The sequence below is a fragment of the Strix uralensis genome, chromosome 1 (genome assembly GCF_047716275.1).
Source record: "Strix uralensis isolate ZFMK-TIS-50842 chromosome 1, bStrUra1, whole genome shotgun sequence".
NCBI lineage: Eukaryota > Metazoa > Chordata > Aves > Strigiformes > Strigidae > Strix > Strix uralensis.
Window position 1 is genome coordinate 95330095 of NC_133972.1, and position 18970 is coordinate 95349064.

The window sequence follows — 18970 nt, forward strand, 5'->3', positions numbered from 1 at the left end:
AAGGTGAATTTAATGAAAACCTGTGCCTGGCGGGAGGTTGTGCAGCTCATGAACGGAGCATGGGGAAAAGTACCTTCTGCAGAAACCCCACAAAAAGCCACTACCTAGCCTTGGAAAACTGACTCAAAAGAGAGAATTGATGTACTTCGATAAAAAGCATGGAGGAAAATAAGTGAGGTTACCTCTGGATCTTAGTGTTTTCAAAAATAATTATTTCTGAATCTTAAATTTATACATTTACACTTTAGTGACGAGGTAAAAATTTAAAAATAAAGCAATAGCAGCACTCCAGTCCTTTGCGCCCGAATTAATTTAAAGAATTTAACCATTAGGAAGTTTCTTCTTCGTGTTATGTTTTGTGAGTTGAATTTAATTACTTTCAGAATCAAAGTATGGTATTGTCTTACCACCATAACCTGGTACATGTTTTGTCTATTTTGAGAAAAAAGTAATTTTTAAATTGTGAAAATAAAACTGTACTGTGCATGCTTAACAGAGGTTATCAGATTAGGGTTGTGAAAAGAGTTAATACACTCAGCTGGACAGCCCTCCCTTCACCATCCTTCTTATTCTTCCTTCTCTCTCCTGCTTTACAGAAAAGAAACAAGATCTTAGAATAAACAAAAGTTCATCTTATTTAGCCACAGTGTGGGAAAAAAAAAAAAAAAAAAGGAAAAGATGCTTTGCAATAAATGCATGAGAGATAGCATTGTAAACAAACATTATCCTGGTGAAAGAAGATACCAAAAGCTAAGAGTACAGATTTCAGCAATTGAAAAAAATTCATTAGCACAAGTTGTGTATCTAATTTGTTCAGTTACTTTTTGGCAGTAAAACTAAGTTTTGTTTGTGGATAATGTGCAATGACTTTATACGACATGCAAATTCAAGAGCTGCAAAAATTCCCCAGAAAGGGAGATAAAAGATCTGAGTGAAACTTCCCTTTTGTTGAGTAAAATTCTCTGAAAAAGGTGGTTTTCTATTGCAAAATAATGTGAATTTGCCCTGATGTTCCCTGTAGGGGTGCCAGGACTGCAGTCACACCTGACGTTTCACCTTCCTGACAGAAAGGTTGCTCCTATCCCATTCACATCAGTCTGGAAAAGTCAGACTGTCCTGCTCTGTACTGCTGTGATTAGGGCATTTGGTGAGGGTTTATATGCCCTCATGCTGAGCGAGAAACTGGACTCATGTCTTTCACATCATTAACAAAGCTTCCAGAAGTTGCTGCATTACAGAACTTTTTTTACTTTGTTTTCATCAGAAATGCAGAAAATGGAATTTGATGTCAAAGTTTAATTTCAGGTTAAATGGAGTATTTGCTTAAGCAGAGAAAAACTGGGTTTTTTTACAGTATGAACAAATAAAAGGAACTTTCACTTTGGATTCAAGCTACAATTGTTTCTTTTCCAGGAAGCTGGAGAGATAAAGAAGAATAACTTGGTTTGGGGGAGGTGGGATGGTGAACGGAGGGCTGGCCAACCAGCTAAATTCACTGTTCTTGCAACACCACCCCAATCCCCTCTGCAGAAGGAGCTGCTGTGGGATGATGCCTGCACTGAACTTGTTCGTACCCCCTAACTCAGCTCTGCAGGACCCCAGCCCTGAGATGGAGGATGCCTCCAACTTCACAGCCAGCTGCATACTCTCTGCTGGGTGGGAAGGCCGCCCTCTCAGAAAGGACAGCTGTGGGACACTTGGTATTTTACACCGCAGGTACGGTGGGGCCAAACCTCCCCCACCGTCACACGCTTGAGGCACGCTGAATCAGTGGGCCTCAGCGGAGACGAGTGTCCACGTGATGCTGGGGCTGGATTTGGGCTCCTGCTCAGGCCCAGACCTCATATACAGGACAGACGCACCTGCAGGATCTTCAAAATCTTGTAATGTACGTTTGGATCTCACATGTTACTGACTTAAGAGTGTTAACTACACTGCATGTTGGCCTGGGCAGAAAGGTTGATATAAAATATTTCTACCCTCTGCTGCTCACTCCCACCCCCATGCCATGGTTTGCTGCCCCCTCAGATGTGTTAATACAGCTTCTTGTATTTGTATCTTTTGCAGAAGTTTACTGTAAATCAGATCACTCAAAATCTGTACTGGAAAAAATCCTTTGGGGGGAAGTAAAGCTATTTTGCAGGAAAAGTCCTACATATATATACATCTAAGACACACAAAAAGTTCCCCTTCAACCAGCCCTGAACCAAAATTATTGCATTATTTTTCATCCAAAGACCACTTGTTTTGGCAGAATGTGCAAGTCAGTTGCCCAGCTAAAATCACTGAGGCTTTCTTTCAAAACATTCCTGTCACACACTAGTTGTACAAAAATTTTTTGAGATTGTTTATGCAAACTGTAAGTAAAAATTCTTAAGTATAAATTGTAGTAATACTACAGAGGACTGAGAGGAGTTGCTGTTGCTTATCTTCGATATTGTTGCTCAAACATCCCAGTTACACGTTACCCAGAAAATCTTTCCGAAGTTTTCACCTTCGGATTTAGCGAAGCACACTTCTGTCCCCGCTATTAACTAAGAGGCACAAACAGAATCACAAACCTTGTACTGACACAAAATCCAAAACCAGGCCACCAGCAACAAAACAAATGCCAGGAGAACTCTGAGAAGTCTGATTTTATCACAGGAATACCCTGAGCCCTGCTTAGCATTCTAGGAACGGGAACAAGCTTACATTGGGGGGGGGGGGGGGGGGGGAGCTAAACAAAAAATTAAAAAAAAAAATCACAAACTTTGATCGGTTGTTCACATTCCCCGGGTGAAAAGCCCGAAGTGCTGCAGGGGATGGGCTGCCCAGCAGCGAGGAAGGTTCAGCCCTGCTGAACACAACCGTGACTAGCGAGGCCGCTCTCTCTCCCCAGGAAGCTGCGGGAAAGCAAGACCCGACTCAAAACTGATGGCGGGAAAACCAGAATCTCAACCTTTCTCCCTCCCTTCCCATACACCGCGCTCTTCCTTTGCCCAAGACGGCAAGTCCCGACTAGCAGGGCGAAGCCTCACGCCCTGCCCCCGTCCCCGCTGCGTGGGGTCCTGCCCCCCGCGGGACCGCCGACTCAGCGCCCCTTCAGATGAAAGAAAGCGGCGTCGCCCAGTCCAGGCACGGCAGCCCCCGCCCCCCCCCCCGGCCCCGCTCCACGGGGAGGGGTGGGGGTGCGGGGGGTGGCGCGACGGCCGCGGTGCTGTTCCCCCGGGGGGTGCCCGCCGCTCCCGGGGCGCGGCGCGGAGGCTCACCCGGCGGTTGCGGTCGGTCTCCCGCACCTCCTCCTCCTCAGGGCCCTGGCGGATGAGCGCCTTCACCACGACGGCGTTGTTGGTGCAGCAAGCTCGGAAGAAGCTGAGCTCCTCGGCGCTGTCGCGACCCCCCGGCTCCAGGGACCAGCGGTCCTCCTCCTCCTCGTCCTCCGGCACACCCGGCGGGTAGAACGAGTCGTCCGAGGCGATGCTGCAGGTGTCGGGCAGCTCGGAGAAGTCCTCGTACTCCTCGCAGTCCTCCTCCTCCTCCCCGTCCGGCCCCTCGGCGGCAGCCCCCGCCGCCCCCTGCTCGGGGCTGCTCTCCGCCTGGGCGCTGGGCATCTCCTTCGCCGCCGCCGGGCAGACCCGCTCCCCGGCCAGCTGCTCCCCGTCCCCCGACAGCAGCACCATGGCGGCCGCGGGGCCGGGGCGCGGGAGCTCCCCCCCGCCCCGAGCGCCGCCCGGCCCCGCGGCTCCGCCGGGCCGCCCTCGCCCGCCGGCGGCGGGGCTCTGCCCGGCGGGGGGGGCTCCCGGCAGCCCCCGCTCGTCCGCCGAGCGCTGCCGCCCCGCCGGCAGCTGCGCCGGCTCTTCCCCCCCCCGCCCCGCGGTTTTGCGATCCCTCTGCCCCCCCTCCCGCCTCACGCCAGCGGCCGCTCCCCCCCGCGGCTGGCCCGGCGGCAGCCCGGCGGCCGGCCGCCCCCGGCCCGGGACATGCTGTCGCTCGGGGGTCCCCGCTGCGGGCCGCTTCACCTCCGGCGGCTGCGGTGCGCGGGGAGAGGCTGCCGGCAGGCAGGGCGGCTCTGGGGAGGGGAGGCAGTTGGCAAACTCCCGGCCCCTAATCCGCTCAGCATCTCTCCGAGGAGATTGGGGCTCGGGTTTAGCGCTGGCGGCGGGGGCGCGGGGGAAGGGGGTTCGCGGGGGGAGCGGGCAGCTGCCGCCGCGGGTCGTGCCGCGCCGCGCACCCAAAGCGGGGCGGGCGGAGTTCGCGGAGCCCCTCCAGGCTCCTTGGGGGGGCGGCGGAGCCCCCCCTGCCCCGCCGTCGAGCGGCGTGCTCGGCTCTCGGCGATGGTCGCCCACCTGCGGGTGGGGGAGGCGGGGGGGGAGTGGGGCCGGCGGGGCAGGTGAGGCAGAGGCTGCCGCTGGTCCTTCGGCACAAATTGCGCTGCCCGAAAAGCCGCGGTGGCAGCCATGTACGCGCAACTTTCCAGGAATATAACTAGCCTGTGTAGAATTCGTCTTTCGAAGTAAATATTGAAACTAGGAGAATGATTATACAGAATTTCTCAGAAGGAGAGTTTGAAAGCAAGTAGTTCATTAAATCATGTAACACAGACCTGACAGTTTACCAGCTGTAGAGATGTCAGGCACGTGCTTTTTATGGAAGGAGTTTGGAGATTAGGTTGAGAGGAATAATGCACCTGTAAATTGAGTTCCTGCTTTGTCGCAGTTCGTCTAAAATCTTTCTTCCCTGTCAGATGCCATGGATTAGCACCGTTGTCTGGCAGGGAAACAGTGGGGGAAGGCCCTTTGGCCAACAGAACAGGATATTTGGTTTCTTCAACAGCACTCTGAAGCGAACCTCACGTACACGACCTGCTTCAGCGGGTCAGCGCCCAGGGTGCAAGTCCCTGTCTGCCTGACGGGAGAGAAACGAGCTGGTGTTTCTGCGTGAGGTGAGGCAGAGTGTGACACACTCCTGGCTTTAAAAAGGCATGAATGAAAAGTAAAATGTAACTGTGAATAAAGGGGCCTGGGGAGTAGGTGTTTACAGTCTTTCAAGGAAACATCATGTGAACCAGATGTCACGGGTGATACAAAGCCCAGTGGCTTCTTGCTGATCTCTAGCTGGAGGAGTTAGCCCAACGCCTAGGAGGAGGATATCTGTAATCAGAATTAGTAATAAATAGCTCCCTGATTGGCTGCTTCTGCAAAGAAGCTAAACTGGAAAGAAAGGAGATTAAACTATTCTCTCACCTCCAGACACCTCTGAGATCATAGCTGACGTATATTACCAGCCATGCTCATGCTCACGCTGCCTGTCTCCTGTTATTTTTTTTGTGTAAAGAAAGGCCCTTACTCCAATACTGCTGCATGTGTCTGTTCCCAAATCAAATGCTTCCAAGTTGGCTTTACCTGCAGCATGGAGGATTAACTTTTTACTCTTATTGCCTACCCATTTCTTAAGTATTTGCATTCACAAAGTTTAAGTTAACTTTCTGTTTCCTACTCAGTGTGGCAAATGATCTGCTCAACAGAATCTTATTTCATAAAGTAGCACTTGTATTTTGGAAGAACGTTGTTTTTCCTCGAGACCCTGCAGCTGGCGGGGAGCATATGCGTTGTTCTCAGCCCGAAGTGATCGTAAAAGCGCAGAAAGATGACTCAAAAAGCTCAGAAAGGCTCTAGTAACTTTGAATAGCAGAAAAATAAAAAACCTAAATCTAACTACAGGGGAACAAAAATTTTTGGAGGTGAAGATTCAGCTCATCTGTAAGAACTGATTCATCAAATATACTTGCTTTGTTTCTGTCTTATAATTTCACATGAATAAAGATTTACTTTATTTACCAGATTGCTTTTTAAAAATTTATATGAAATGTGTTAGCAAAGGTGCAGGCACCAGTAGCTTTGAATAGCAAAAAAACCCCCAAACCCAACCCTGAAAAACCCTAATTCTAATTAGAGGGAAGCAACAGTTATTCCAATACAGGAAAAAAGTTTGATTCTCAAAATTCATCCTTTTTTTTCCCCCTGTGTTCAGAGGTTACCTTATCGGCTTATTAATGGAGAAGAAATTAATCTGTTTGCCCACAGCTAAGGTGGTTCTGCAGGGGCCCCAGAGATGAAAACTGTTTTCTCTCACCTGAGCCTGACATTTTCATCCTTTCTCTCAACGAACACTGCTATATTGCTTGAGCTTTCAAAGCAAGGTGTCAGGCTAGTACAGAGCAGACACTGTGTTCACCATTGAATTTTTCACTTTTACAACAGCTGTTGGGACTGTAGTTCAAATTATTTAATCTCTGTGCAGTTTGACAATAAATTACCACAGAAAGGTGCTGCCAACTGGACATCAACTGTTACATGGTTCCGTAAGATGATGCTGCAGCCATTTATCTTGTCAGCATAGAGTCTCCCACCAAGGCTAGTCTGCTTGGGCACAGTTATAGATTTAAAACATTATGCCTGGTTTCTCAGTTCTTTCAGTGACACAGCTTGTATGTGGCAAACAGGGTTTCTTGTTATTTTTGCTTCTGTGTGCAAATCAAATTAAAGCAATGTGAAGAAAGGCCATAGAATAAGTCCATAAATGCTTTCAAATTATCAAAAAAGCGATTCTCATGGCATTTGTAAGAGGACGGCATCAAACCTTTCATCTAGAAAAGGTATCAGTTAACATAATTGAAGTTAAGTGCTGGTGTTTATAAACTTTGTAATAAAATCAGAGAAATAAACATTATCATCTTAAAGCAAATAGCCCAGAATTATTAGTCATTATCGTCATCAGTATCTCATCAAAATTTATTGCTGGGAATTAACAAGGCAGGAAATTAAAATACCCAGAGCAGATCCCACCTGTCCCTATGCAGACAAAGCTTCCCTTGAAGAAATCAATTTTTGGAATGACTATAGCATCGGGTGCCCCCAATTTGCCTCATTAAGGATTGTAAGCCATTCCATTTATGAACAGTTCTGAGACTGAGACTTAATGAGATTCATGTGCAATAGTAAAATTAGTATGAAGATTCAGTGAGTGTTACATGTCCTTCTCACATTCAATAAGTTAACCTAAGGAAAACATTACAACACACTGAAAGTTATTGCCAGTATTCTTAAAAATGAAATCAAGTCAGAACAAAAGCATTGGTTTCCTTAATAAAATAAAATAAAAACATTTAGTTTTGGTTGCTTGCATTGTTTGGGTATCTGAAATTTTTGATTAACAAGAAGCCTGTTTGTGTTTTATTTTTACCCATCTGACATCTGTACACTCACTTTTGAAATTCTGAGGGCATTTCTCTCTTCCTCAGTTTATCTGCCTGTAAAAATCTGCCAGATGAGAATCTGAGGCTTAGTTAGCATTTGTTGGTAAGGCATTTACATTGTTTATGCACCTTCCTGGCGTATTCCCACAAATTGGCAACTTACACGGTTTCAGTGATTTAAGGGTTTTATAAATTCTCAGTTGCACATCAGATAGATAGTTTTTTCTGCAGCCATTTGGCTCCTCACCCATTGCTTTGTAAGGTTTGTGCCGGGAGCACATGATAGGATGGAGCAGTGTATTGTTGCTAGACAGTACCAGCAGTCATAGCAATACCAAAAACGTAAGAGCTGTCTCACTTCCTTACTTTCTTTCTCTGTTGAACGGCTAGTAAAAGCTCCTCTTTTGAGATGCATTGAAGATGTTGCTGTGGAAGCTGGACCTCTCTTTCATGGCACTTCCATCAGAGCCACCAAAGGAAGTATTCAGGGCACAAGAAAACCTCCCCTGAGCAATCTGCCCATCTTCACAGATGGGAGAGGAACTGAAACCTCCAAAAGGCCAATGTGAGGAATGGGTTTGGTGGCGTGACCTAGGCCAGCATCACCCCAGTGCTAACCTGGTCCATGCCAAGGGTCACAATAGGCAATCTGTGGAGGAAACATGGGCACTGAGGGAAACAAGGCGCTAAAAGAAATGGGGTATTGCTTTTTACTGACAGCATCTTTTGGATTTTTGGAGATGGACTGATAGGAATTTCAGCATTACTGTCTCCAAGCCTTGCACTGGTCCTCAAAACAGACTGGTTGCAGCTTCAAAAACTGGCTACTTAAAGTTGGTCTCAATACAATATTTAGGCATCGATGTAAGCAAACTGGTTTCTGGAGTTGCTGAGTTCTTGGCAGGTCTGGCAGACTAATAAATCCAACTCCGTGTTTATTATGCCAAATAATGTACTTTTGATTTGGACGCTTTGCTAGGGCTGTAGCAGGACTGTAAACAGGCTAGTTGCTGTGAGGCATAAAAGTGCAATTAACCTAGTCAAAAGACATCAGGTGATGTACTGTATTTGTGCTTTGCTGTTGGCGAGGCACATATGAAGAAGACATTCGAGGTAAAGATTAAGAATTAACTTGAAGAGATCACTGAGACAATGTTTCGTGTTAATTAGAAAGAGCCAAAGATAGGCATCATTTGTTTTCATATTTAGTTGATTGGAGGTGGGGGGGCGGGGAGAATGTTTACAAAGGAACAGATTCAGCAGAACTTGCTAAGACCGCCCCACTTATAAAGTCCTTTGGAAGGAGCAGGGTTGGAGTCTCAGTTTTCTTAAGCTCTGGCCAAGATTTGATATGAAATCCTGCTTGATCTAAGAAGTAACATCTGCTAAGGAGCTATGGGTGGCAGTTGCAGTATGTTTCCTAGAAACCAAAGGCTTGAGCTGAATGATGAGAGTGGAGCCAGAGAATAAGAAATATTAGCAATCATCTTGCTAAATGTTAGTGTTTTTTCAGTTGCTGGTATTTTCCAGCTGGTGCTCAGTCAGATTAAATGTTGTTTAAAGTATCTGTAATACCAGCCCATTGGTGTCTCTGTGCAGTTAATGCAATGAAGGGACATAAGCGTAAAAATGTGGTACTAGTTCATTTAATTTCACTTACTGTGACTGAAAATAATTGGTGTTCTGCTTTTAATATGAACCTGTATTTTGTTTCTACTTGAAATCTAAAGCATGGCCCATTCTAGAAAAAGATCAGTTCCTCAAGGCACAGTATTGGGTCTAGCTGATCGCGGCCTAGCTTGTAGTCAAACCTTGCAAGCCCTGCCAGTGCTGAGCTCCTTAAGGATAGCAGTGGTTCGTAGCAGGTAGATTTCTCAAGGTAAATTGTGCTAATTCTGAGCAGGTAGGGCAGTGTCCTGACAATGAGGAGTGCCTGGAAGGTGCGCACCTACCACCTCTACGTTGGTTGGTGAAGCTCAGCTTCACTCGAGGAAGTTTGATAGCCACTTAATTAACTCTCTTTGGATTATTTTCTCAGGACTGTAAAGAACAATTGTTGTAACATTGGTAAGGCACATCAAATATGCTAATGTTGTGCTTCTATGTGTTGTTTTGATATTTTTGAAGGTGGTAGGTAGAAGGCTGATGGTGGAGGAGCAAATGCAAGTGAAGGGGGAAAGAGATGGATAGAGTTTGAGTTCCCACAGAGCTACTCTTTTCAAATATAGATTATGTCGGTGGTGAAGATCCTTGAGGCTTCTCAGTAATTCTCCAGTGTGGAACTTCTGCTTTCATATTTCTTTTTGTTTCTGTCTTAGGGAATTTCTTGGGAGAAAACTAATGAAAAATTATTCTTACTGTTCAGATGTTGCTTTATTAAAATACTGAGGGAAAACAGAATTTTGCATAAAAACTTTGTCCAGGGCTCTGCCATCTCTGAAGAGTGGATTACACGATGTCTCCACTTAAAAATACTTCTTTTTTCTTTTTACTTTGCATATTATTTCTTAAAATGCTACACATGCACATAGGAATGTAGAAACATTCACTGTTTGAAATGTCAGTGGCTGTCTTTTTCATTGGACAAAGGCTCACAATGACTGAGAGTAGAAGAGCAAAATGTTTCTCAGATGACAAGTTTAAATTTCTTTTCCTGTATTTTGGTATCTTTTACCAAAAGAATACAATACTAGAAATTAATACACGTATAAAAATGATTAGGGAAAAAATCCTATATATATTCCATTGCTAGATTATAATCATTGGATCATCAGGTGTTTTTGTCTAGATTAGTGAGCCTGAGAATTTACTTGTGAACTGTTATTTTATTTTTGAACTGTAGTGTGGCAGAGGGCTTCCCACATACATGTGTGAAAACATGTCACTCAGTTGGGTATCTAAAATAAATAAGTAACGTTGTCTTTATACCAAAGTCTTTTGTTCCTCCCTAAAGGAATTTCTTTCCACATACAGAAAATAAACCATGCATTTGCTTCACATTTTCCACAAATTGTTCCTCTTCCTTTATTGTCAAATTATGCAACCAAAAAAGAGGTTGGTTTGATACTGGTATGAATAAGCCTGCTGATGCTATTCCATATGGAGAAAGCATGTAGCGCATCTACCCTTGAACTTCTGAAGCTCAAGATCAGTTCACTCCTCTTCTACAGAATTCCTGCCTGACTGTAGGAAGCTTCAAGCCTTTCCATCACGGAGGTTTTGCTCCTGAATGACAAAAATGGGACATCTCTCTACTTCTGGGATGTTTGGGACCTAAGGACATTACAGGTTTATGGAGGTTCAGATGGTGTTTGACTTCAAGCCATGGAAGTACCACAGGTACACATCCATGTATCCTTACTGTTGCCCCACATCAGTAAACTCTTTAGTAAACTTCTTTAGTCAGTGCTGAATTAATCCCAATTCTATTTTGTCTGGCAAACCCCAGAGAAAGCCTTAATATGTGACCCAGTTTCTAATTCTGAAATATTATGGTTTTAATCCTCTCTCTATTTCAGTTTTGTCTAATTCAAACTGGGGGTTGGACACTGCTATCTAATGCAATGCGGTACTGGAGAAACATTGATAGAAAAGCAGAAACAGAAGTAATCTCACAAAGTAAAGAAATTAAAGGGAAAATCTAGAAGTTTTGCTGCCATAATTTATTCATATCTACCGTCTCATTTTATTATCCACCCTCCTTTGAAAATTTGGAGTGCTTTTGGAGTGCCGTAGAATATAACTTGCATTGAGTGACATGTTTCAGCAAAGCATCTCAGCTCATGTTGTAAAGGTGAATATCATGATCATTTTATAGGTGCGGAAATTGAATTAGAGACTATACAAATGCAGCAGAGCATTGTATAATATAATGTCAAACATACAGATGTCTTATTTTGGCACTACTCAAATACTTTAAATGACTTATTGTTTAAATGGCTTGAATAAATCTATATAGCCAGGCAGATGAGGAATAGGGTATGGCTGCTCACTGAGACCGTTAGAGAGATCCATCTGACTACATATGGCATAGCTCCATCAAGGGCTACGAGTGGTCATCTTTAAACTATTTCTCTTTTCAGAACATAATGAATGAGGCCAGCAAATATTATAAATGGCACTTTATGACAAACACTGTTATTGTGTTCAATATGTTGGATTTTTCTCCAACCGTTTCTTCTACATGCTTAAATATAAACCAGGACACTGAGAAACAAAGTGGTCTCCAGCAAGGCCACATGGATACAAGACCGCTTTGTTGCTTCAGTATGGGATTTCAGAGTTTGCATTTGTTTCTTTGTACAGTACTAAAATAATAACACCCTATATTTGGAAATGTGATTCCTTCTATGTGCAATGAATCATGCTCAGAGGATTTCTTGTTTTTCCTCTCCCACCTCTTCCTGAGATAATTGGTCTTTCTGGTGTTAACTGGCGTTTCACCAGAGTATGCAATCATACGATTAACTAGAGGCTTGTATTGAAAGATGACTATGCTTAAATACTCTGGAAAGGCTTTGTGCATATATTTGAAAGATTTAGAGAATTGGTGCCCTGATAAAGATGTGTGTGGTTTGAAAACATTTTAGAAACTCATAGAATAACTCATAGAATATTGTGCACATTATCTATTAGGTTTCCTTGTCTCCAATAGGATCATACTCATTTTAATCTTTGCAGAAATGGAATGCTCTTCAAGGGGATTATTTATTTAATGTTTTCCTGAAATATTTTAAATTGCCATACTGCCAGGTTAAAATAAATAGATACTCATCTCACCCAATGGTTCCCTTGTTTCTTGGTGTTTTCATAACACAATTTTCACAAATCACAAACATCATGGGACTTATTCCAGGACATGCTCAAGTGAAAGCAGATTATTTGTAAAACATACCTCTTTAGAAACCATACCTCCCATGTGATCATTATTTAAACAATTTAAAATATCTTGCTCTCTCTGTTGCATCTCTTTTTATCAGAATTCTTCCACTTAAGAAAATATATTTCCATTAATTTGCTACAGAAGAAGTTAGAGGTCTAAGTCAGGAGATAATACTGACTACACTTTTGTAATGAATTCTATGCAGTTCCATTGGTTTCAGTTCTGTTACTATCCATACTCCTCTGTATGGATATAGTGTATTAAAATGAGGAGCTGTCACTGTTCAAAGCATGTTGTGCCATAGAGGGCATGTATGGAGGGTCTTTCTGGCCCCCTGTACAGATGTCGTTAACAAGTAGTACCAAATGGAAAGTGCGATATCTCCTTCCTGTACTGTTCTCATTGCCTGTATTTTCTTTACAACTCCAAATAGTCTGTTACTGATTCAGGAAAGGAAATTGATGCTTCAGTATGGTTGTATTTTCTTTGGAAACATCCCATGAGTCTAATGTGATGTCCTTTTGATTGCTTCTTGACTATCCAGCAACAAGAAAGTCTTTAACTTCCTCTGTAAGGCGACAGCATCGAGGGATGACATTTCCATAGTCAAACTGCTTCAGAAGCAGCAATTAATAATCAGAAGACACTCAGATAGGTAAATATTGTTATCTCTACTTTTCAGTTGGTGAAACTGAAATAAAGAGGTCAAGGTCAATGTCTTCCAATTTAAAATCTATGGTTAGACTTCAACAGCTAAATTAGTGACATGAACTGCAAACGTTTGAAACCTACAAAATCAAAAGGACTGCACATTCTTGGCAATCCTGGAAATCTGAACACTTAATTATATGTCAGAAGTGTTATAACCAAGTTAAACGTTCCTGCTGTAATGATTAGGGCAATGTTAGGTCATGGTCAAAGATATCCTGAATCTGTAGGTTTTGGAGATTTGTCTTATGTTCAGCAGTAGATATCTGCATTTACATTACCCTCCTCTGTTTATATGCACTTTTGTAGTACCGAGATCTTAGGAGGAAGTTTTCCTTAAATATCTTGGTTGCTGTTAAAGTTAAGTTGTATTTCAATTTCTTTGGTTCCCTTCGCTACGGTCTGTCTCACACTGATGAAGGAACTCACTAAGTGAAGGAAAATGTATCATCTACTCTGTGGGTGGTTGTGGAAAAGGTGAAAACATGCACTTTCCTGATGAAGAGAAAAGAGAGAAGAAAGCGCATCTTGCTTTCCCAGGGGACAGTAGTAGGGAAGGGGCAGGGCCGGACAACAGCAGCTCTCTAGAAGAGGGTTTGCTCTCCATTCTTTCCCACATCCACGCAGTCCTGTTTGAAAGGGAGTCCAGGGTATGGTGGCGAGCAGTGATGCAGACCAGGAGCGGCATGACTGGCGTATTCTCTTCACTAGCGAGTAATTTGTTAATAAAGTGCTGCCCAGATGACACCCCAAATGCATCACATGAATGCATGGGTTTTGTAGGACTCTTAGAAGCTGGGGGTTTTAACTGTAAAACTTGAATGTTTTGGACTGATTGGCCCTTTTAGTCTTCTCTCCCGCATTAAGGCATGTGGCCAAAGCAGAGGTTTCTCCATTTTCAGCAGACGTGACACAGAAGATATAGTTATGCTGCATAATTTAGTAATCAGAGGTGGATGAAGACAGGCACTTCCTTTATCTTATCTCTGCATTCACATGATCTGACTCCGTGCTGTGAATTTCTCTTCCCCTGGCAGAGGAGTGAGTCAAGTCAGGTATTATCTCCTTTCTGGTTATTGCCTGGAGGTGGCACGTCCTTCCTGGATGCACTGAGCATCCTGATTGTATTCTGCCCCACACGTGACCAGTCGATAAGGGGGAACACAAGCTGGGGGCTGCTGCTGAGACAGATGATAACTCTCCCACCGGAAGCCTGGAGATAGTATTTTAGCAGACCACGAAAGGTACCTGCTTTGTCCTAATTGTGAATGCCGTTTGTTACATTACTTGTAAAAGTTTTGTTACACCAGTCAACATATTAGCATTACAAGCAACATAGTGAAGCATAATTGGTACAAGGGCTCAGTGTGAACTAACTGATCTGGAAAAAATGCCATTTCAGAATGCAAACAGGAAAAATAAACCTTGACTTTTCCTAGAAAATTCCAGGAGGGTTTTTATTTAGAAAATAGTAAGAGAGAGCTGCGAACTTGCTAGCAAGTGGATTTAATTTTTTTTGTTGATTGGTTTATAAAAATGGCATCTTACTTATCACCTAGCAATGAGATTTACCAGCAGGGACTTGTATATTGAGCTGTGTTTGATTGCAAACTCTGCTGAAAATGTTGTTTCAGGAATAATATGATACAACATATTTAAAAAAGAAACACTTTTGCTAATTTTTGTTGTAAAGGTGAATATATTCAAATAAGGTTACTGAGATAGGGAAACCCATTCTAGCTATAACAAAACTGTCAGCACTGCTGTAACATTTTGCATTGTGTTATGCTGTATGGCGTGCTCTGAAGTTAAATCACAAGAGATAAGTTTTTGCCATTCAAAAATAGTGATGTGGCCTTCAACTTAAAAACCTTTCTGCTGCACCTCTCTTTTATTCTTAGCTAAATTGAAAATACCTATTTCAATACTGAAAAAAATAGGGATCTAACATTTAGTTTTACAAATCTGCCTTTTGCTTACCCATATTGAACCTAACTCTGGAACTGTGCCTACTATAAACCTTTCATTGTGTTAGAACCAAAAGCATCCCCTGTGTTTCTGTAAAAAAAAATGGGGCTTTTAGAATGATAGTTGTGAAAGATAATGAAATGCCCTTTAAATAGCTAAGAAATATTGTGATTTAAATGAGGACATACTACAGCAATCTTGGTGAAATTCAACTGTTTTTATGTGTGTGAAGTACCACTATCTTTCTGCAGAGACAATCCTTTGCTGATGCCATTGGGACAACTTCTGTAGCAAGATGCAACGGTGTAAAATGGGCAGAGTCTTGGATAACGGGTATATCTTGGATCATATGCATGTTTTCAACACTTGTCACTGGCTTTATAACACACAAGGCATTCCTAAGTGTTTGAATAGCACAGTCAGAAGGCTCCTGACACTCACAGAGTGAGCAGAATGAGTGAGCTTTCCAGGTGGTTTCACACCCAGGAGCATGAGGAGTGAGGCCAGCACAGTCCCTCTGGGGATGGGGAGGAGGACTGGGGGTTGGCCTGGGTGAGGGGGACTAAGAGGAGATAAAAACGTTGTGCACCAGGGGGGAGGGCCGTGTCACCTGGCTGGCCCGTGAGCAGGTTACATCCTCCTCTCCCAGAGTGACAGCAGTAGCTGCTTACTGGGATTCAGGGTTCCTTCTAGTGGCATCCTCCATGATTTTCACCCCAGTCGTGTTTACCTCTGCTTAGTAAATCCCCTGGCAGGTAAGGCAAATGCATTAATAACACTTTAGAACAGGCCAGAATTGTGAGAGACACAGAGCTGAGGGATGTGAGAGCCAAGTTCAATTCACACATAATTTCCCCATTTAAATGTTTTGAAGTGAGTCATTTTGGGCTGTGTATGCCAAGTACGCTGGCACTGGTGCTGCAATAGGTAGTGTTTCTCTTTCTGTGTGGTGGTGTGTCAGCTCAGCACAGGTGGTGCATACCCCCATCAGTGAAACACCCGGCTTCGTGCAACGGGTGGGTTTGCTTCCTCCAGGGGTGGAGGAAGAGTGGATGGGATGGGCTGAATAAGGAGACCTCCCCAGCCCAGGACCACAGCTCAAAACCACACCAGGCAGGGGCTACTCAGCAGCCTATACCTGGCCTGTCAGCAGGGATTAGAGAGAAAATGAATTTTAACCATTCATTAAGTCAATAGATACGTGCTTTCTAAATTACAGCATTTGACCTAATTAGAAATGTGGAGCAGGGGCACATTTCTGTGGTGGTGCTCCTCTGGTCTGGTTGGGAAGCGAGGCGTGGTGCTGACAAAGGTTCCTCATTCCTCTGGAGGGCATGAGGAGGACTGCCTTCTGCATGTCAATACCGATAACGTGCCCAGGCTGGGACTCTGAAGTAGGGAGAACCTCCCAGGCCCATGTGGCCAGGGAGGCTGCTGACACAACTGGAGGGTTACAGCAAAGGTTTTAGCAAAGGCTGATGCTGAAAGACACATTAATGGTCTTTGAAAAGCTTTGAGATCCATTGGGAGTAACTTTTGAGAATGAGATACATACTGGTGGGAAAACTCCCTGTGAATAATAGCAATAGGCCACTGTCCTTTGTAACCAACTGTCTCAGTTTCCAGCAGAGTCTCATGATGCTCCCGTCTTTTGCTGAAAGTCAGAGCTCCTGAAATCACCTGCTTATCTGGAAATCACATTCCTAAACTAGAAAGGTGAGTAAAAGGAATAATGTCTGCTATTTTAAATACCTGATGATTTTGAAGATAATCTGGTGATTTATGTTGCTGAGTACAGGATCTTTGAAAGCTTGAGTGTGGCAGTCCTTGAAATCTGTGAATCCACTCTGATACATTTCCTATAAAATGATGCACGAATTGGGAGGAGCCCCCAAATTAGTGGTCTGTCTGAGCTCATTCTGCTGCAATCTGGGATACAGATCCCACTTTCCCAATACTTGCTGATGGATACAGTGTGATAGTATCTTAATGACTTTGCAAGTTAGTTATTAATTAGTAAAAACTCTGCATAATGTGAAATCTAGCAGTTAGGAGTCGCTGGTTTGGAAGTACACCTGGCTGACAGTTCTGGTGAGGAATGTATATTGAAAAGTTAGTAGTACAACAGGCACTGCCACGCTGTATTGCCCCATTATTCTGCTATATAGGCAGAATAATCATTCAGAAGTAATAGGCAGTCCAGCATCTATAACCCAACAAGTTCTTGGCTACTTTTCTGAATCTACCCTTAATTTCGGTTCCTGTATTGAAAGCTTTTCATGTGTGGCCCAAGGGCATAATAAAGTGATTTCATGTGACCAGCCTTTCATTAGTGGGAAACAGGTTTCATTAGCTATAGATCTGTGCTGGACTTTAAGAGAAAAGTTTCTGCAGTTCGTGATCAGTATCAAGCCTTCCATAACAGAGATTCAGCCTCTTGGGTCCTGATGTAATTAAGGCAACTTAACACTTTGCCATTATAAGGAACCCTGTTCTGTTACTTAAAAATTCATCAAGTTTTAAATGCTCAGGCAAAACTCCTTAGGTATTAGGAAGGCTGCTTTTATGACTCTGGGATTTTTACAGTAATTTGGTTTGCTATTTTCAAGAAGGGAAAAAAAGGACAAGTGTGCTGTTCTAGCATGTAAAAAAAACCTCTGGTGTCCTCTTTGAAAGATGACTTTCCATAAATATAATGAATTATTTTTCCCAGTGGTGCCTTATTTCAGCCCTTTGAACCAAGCTGACTAGTGATCACTAGCTATGTGTTCTTGGTTTTCAGAGGGTCTTGATTCCTTCTTTTCAAAGTCCTTGATCTGTTTTTTCAAAAATACTGATCATTCAGTACTGCAGCTGAAACATACCTGTGCTAGAGAGAGAGAGAGCATTCTGTGAAATTCTTAAGGGAAAGATGAAGGTAATTAGGCACGTGTGTTAGGCATCTAAATACATTTAAATTGTTTGCCTTATATGAACTGACAAAATCTGGGTCCTAAGCACCTCTTGCAATGTGCTCCAAATTAGTGGACACTCATGACCCCTGTCTCTCTTTGTGTTTCATCTCCTTTGAAGAAGTGTTTTTAGTGTATGACAACATTTGTTTCATAGTGAGCAATTCTATTTAAAAAGTCAGACTTCACTTCTCCTTTTATTCCTTTTTTCTCCTTTTTTACCAGGAAATATGAAAGTTAAGGAGAGATGGGAACTAGAATAGTTTCTGAACTACCATAAAAACCCCTGAATTTCTGCCAGACTGCTTTCACTTTCAGCAAATTTGTGTTTTTACCCTTTCAAAAGTGTAGCTCAAAACATTTTTAATCGTGATTCCCCATCTCTGTGGCATTGCGCCGCGGTCCTTAGTTAGGCAGTGACACGCTGTTGTTTTTCCTACCTGTGCCTCGTGCGCAGCACAGATGGGGCACCGTTGGAGCTCAGCTACTGTGGGACAGGCTAAGTAGGCTCTTATCCTCCGCACAAAGCAGCTTCTTTGAGGGGAAGCAACGTATGCACCACGCCTGCCAGTCCGTTACACAAGAATTTGTGAGACATCTGTGGATTACTGGTGTGAGAATGCTTGGTTTACGTAATGGTACCCAGCTTCCAGGCAGCATTTCTCATCAGTAGGTATTAAAGTGATCTGCTCAAAAAAGAGGTCAGTGTTATCATTTTCAATTTACATATTCTGTGTCTGGCTTTGAGGAAAGAGCATTTTCTCATGGTCAGAGCAGTGGTAAAAGACAAGACAGCTGTGCAAAGATTTAAACACTTGAGGAATGTGCCTGAGTGAACAAGGTTTACCTATTTAGTACTTAAGACCTGTGTCTGAGTCTGAAACGTGCCTGAATTACCTTTGTGTAACCTTCCAGTCTTAAAATTAAATACTACTGATTACCTCTCTCTCTCTCTGACATCTTACATTTTGAGTTGCAGAAGTAACAGTCCCTAGAACTCATTTTGCCTAACATTTTTCATACTAAGACCTTGTCTTTAGTTGCATGTAGTTTGTGCATGTGCACAACTGTGTAGGTTGGGATTTTCAAAGCTGTTTCAAGCTGATCTTTAAAATATTCTTAGGCATATCATGGGGGAGTTTCAGCCTCACCCTGTCACTGGACGCAGGCTTTAAAGGTGCCACTCTTACTTCAGTGTCTGCAAATGTCCTATTCCCCATTCCC

At 43.4% G+C, this 18970-nt stretch overlaps 1 protein-coding gene across 2 annotated transcripts in view; it reads right to left on the bottom strand.

Moving 5' to 3' along the window:
- ANKRD33B (ankyrin repeat domain 33B) overlaps positions 1-3725 on the bottom strand; it is a 48453-nt gene extending 44728 nt beyond the window's left edge. Inside the window, exon 1 of one of the 2 annotated variants that reach the window (XM_074874423.1) lies at positions 3252-3725. In XM_074874423.1, coding sequence (XP_074730524.1) covers positions 3252-3662 — 411 coding nt within the window. In that variant the 5' untranslated portion in view covers positions 3663-3725. The remainder of the gene's footprint in view (positions 1-3251) is intronic. The other variant, XM_074874414.1, reaches the window with a different exon arrangement.
- Between the last annotated feature and the right edge of the window lie 15245 nt (positions 3726-18970).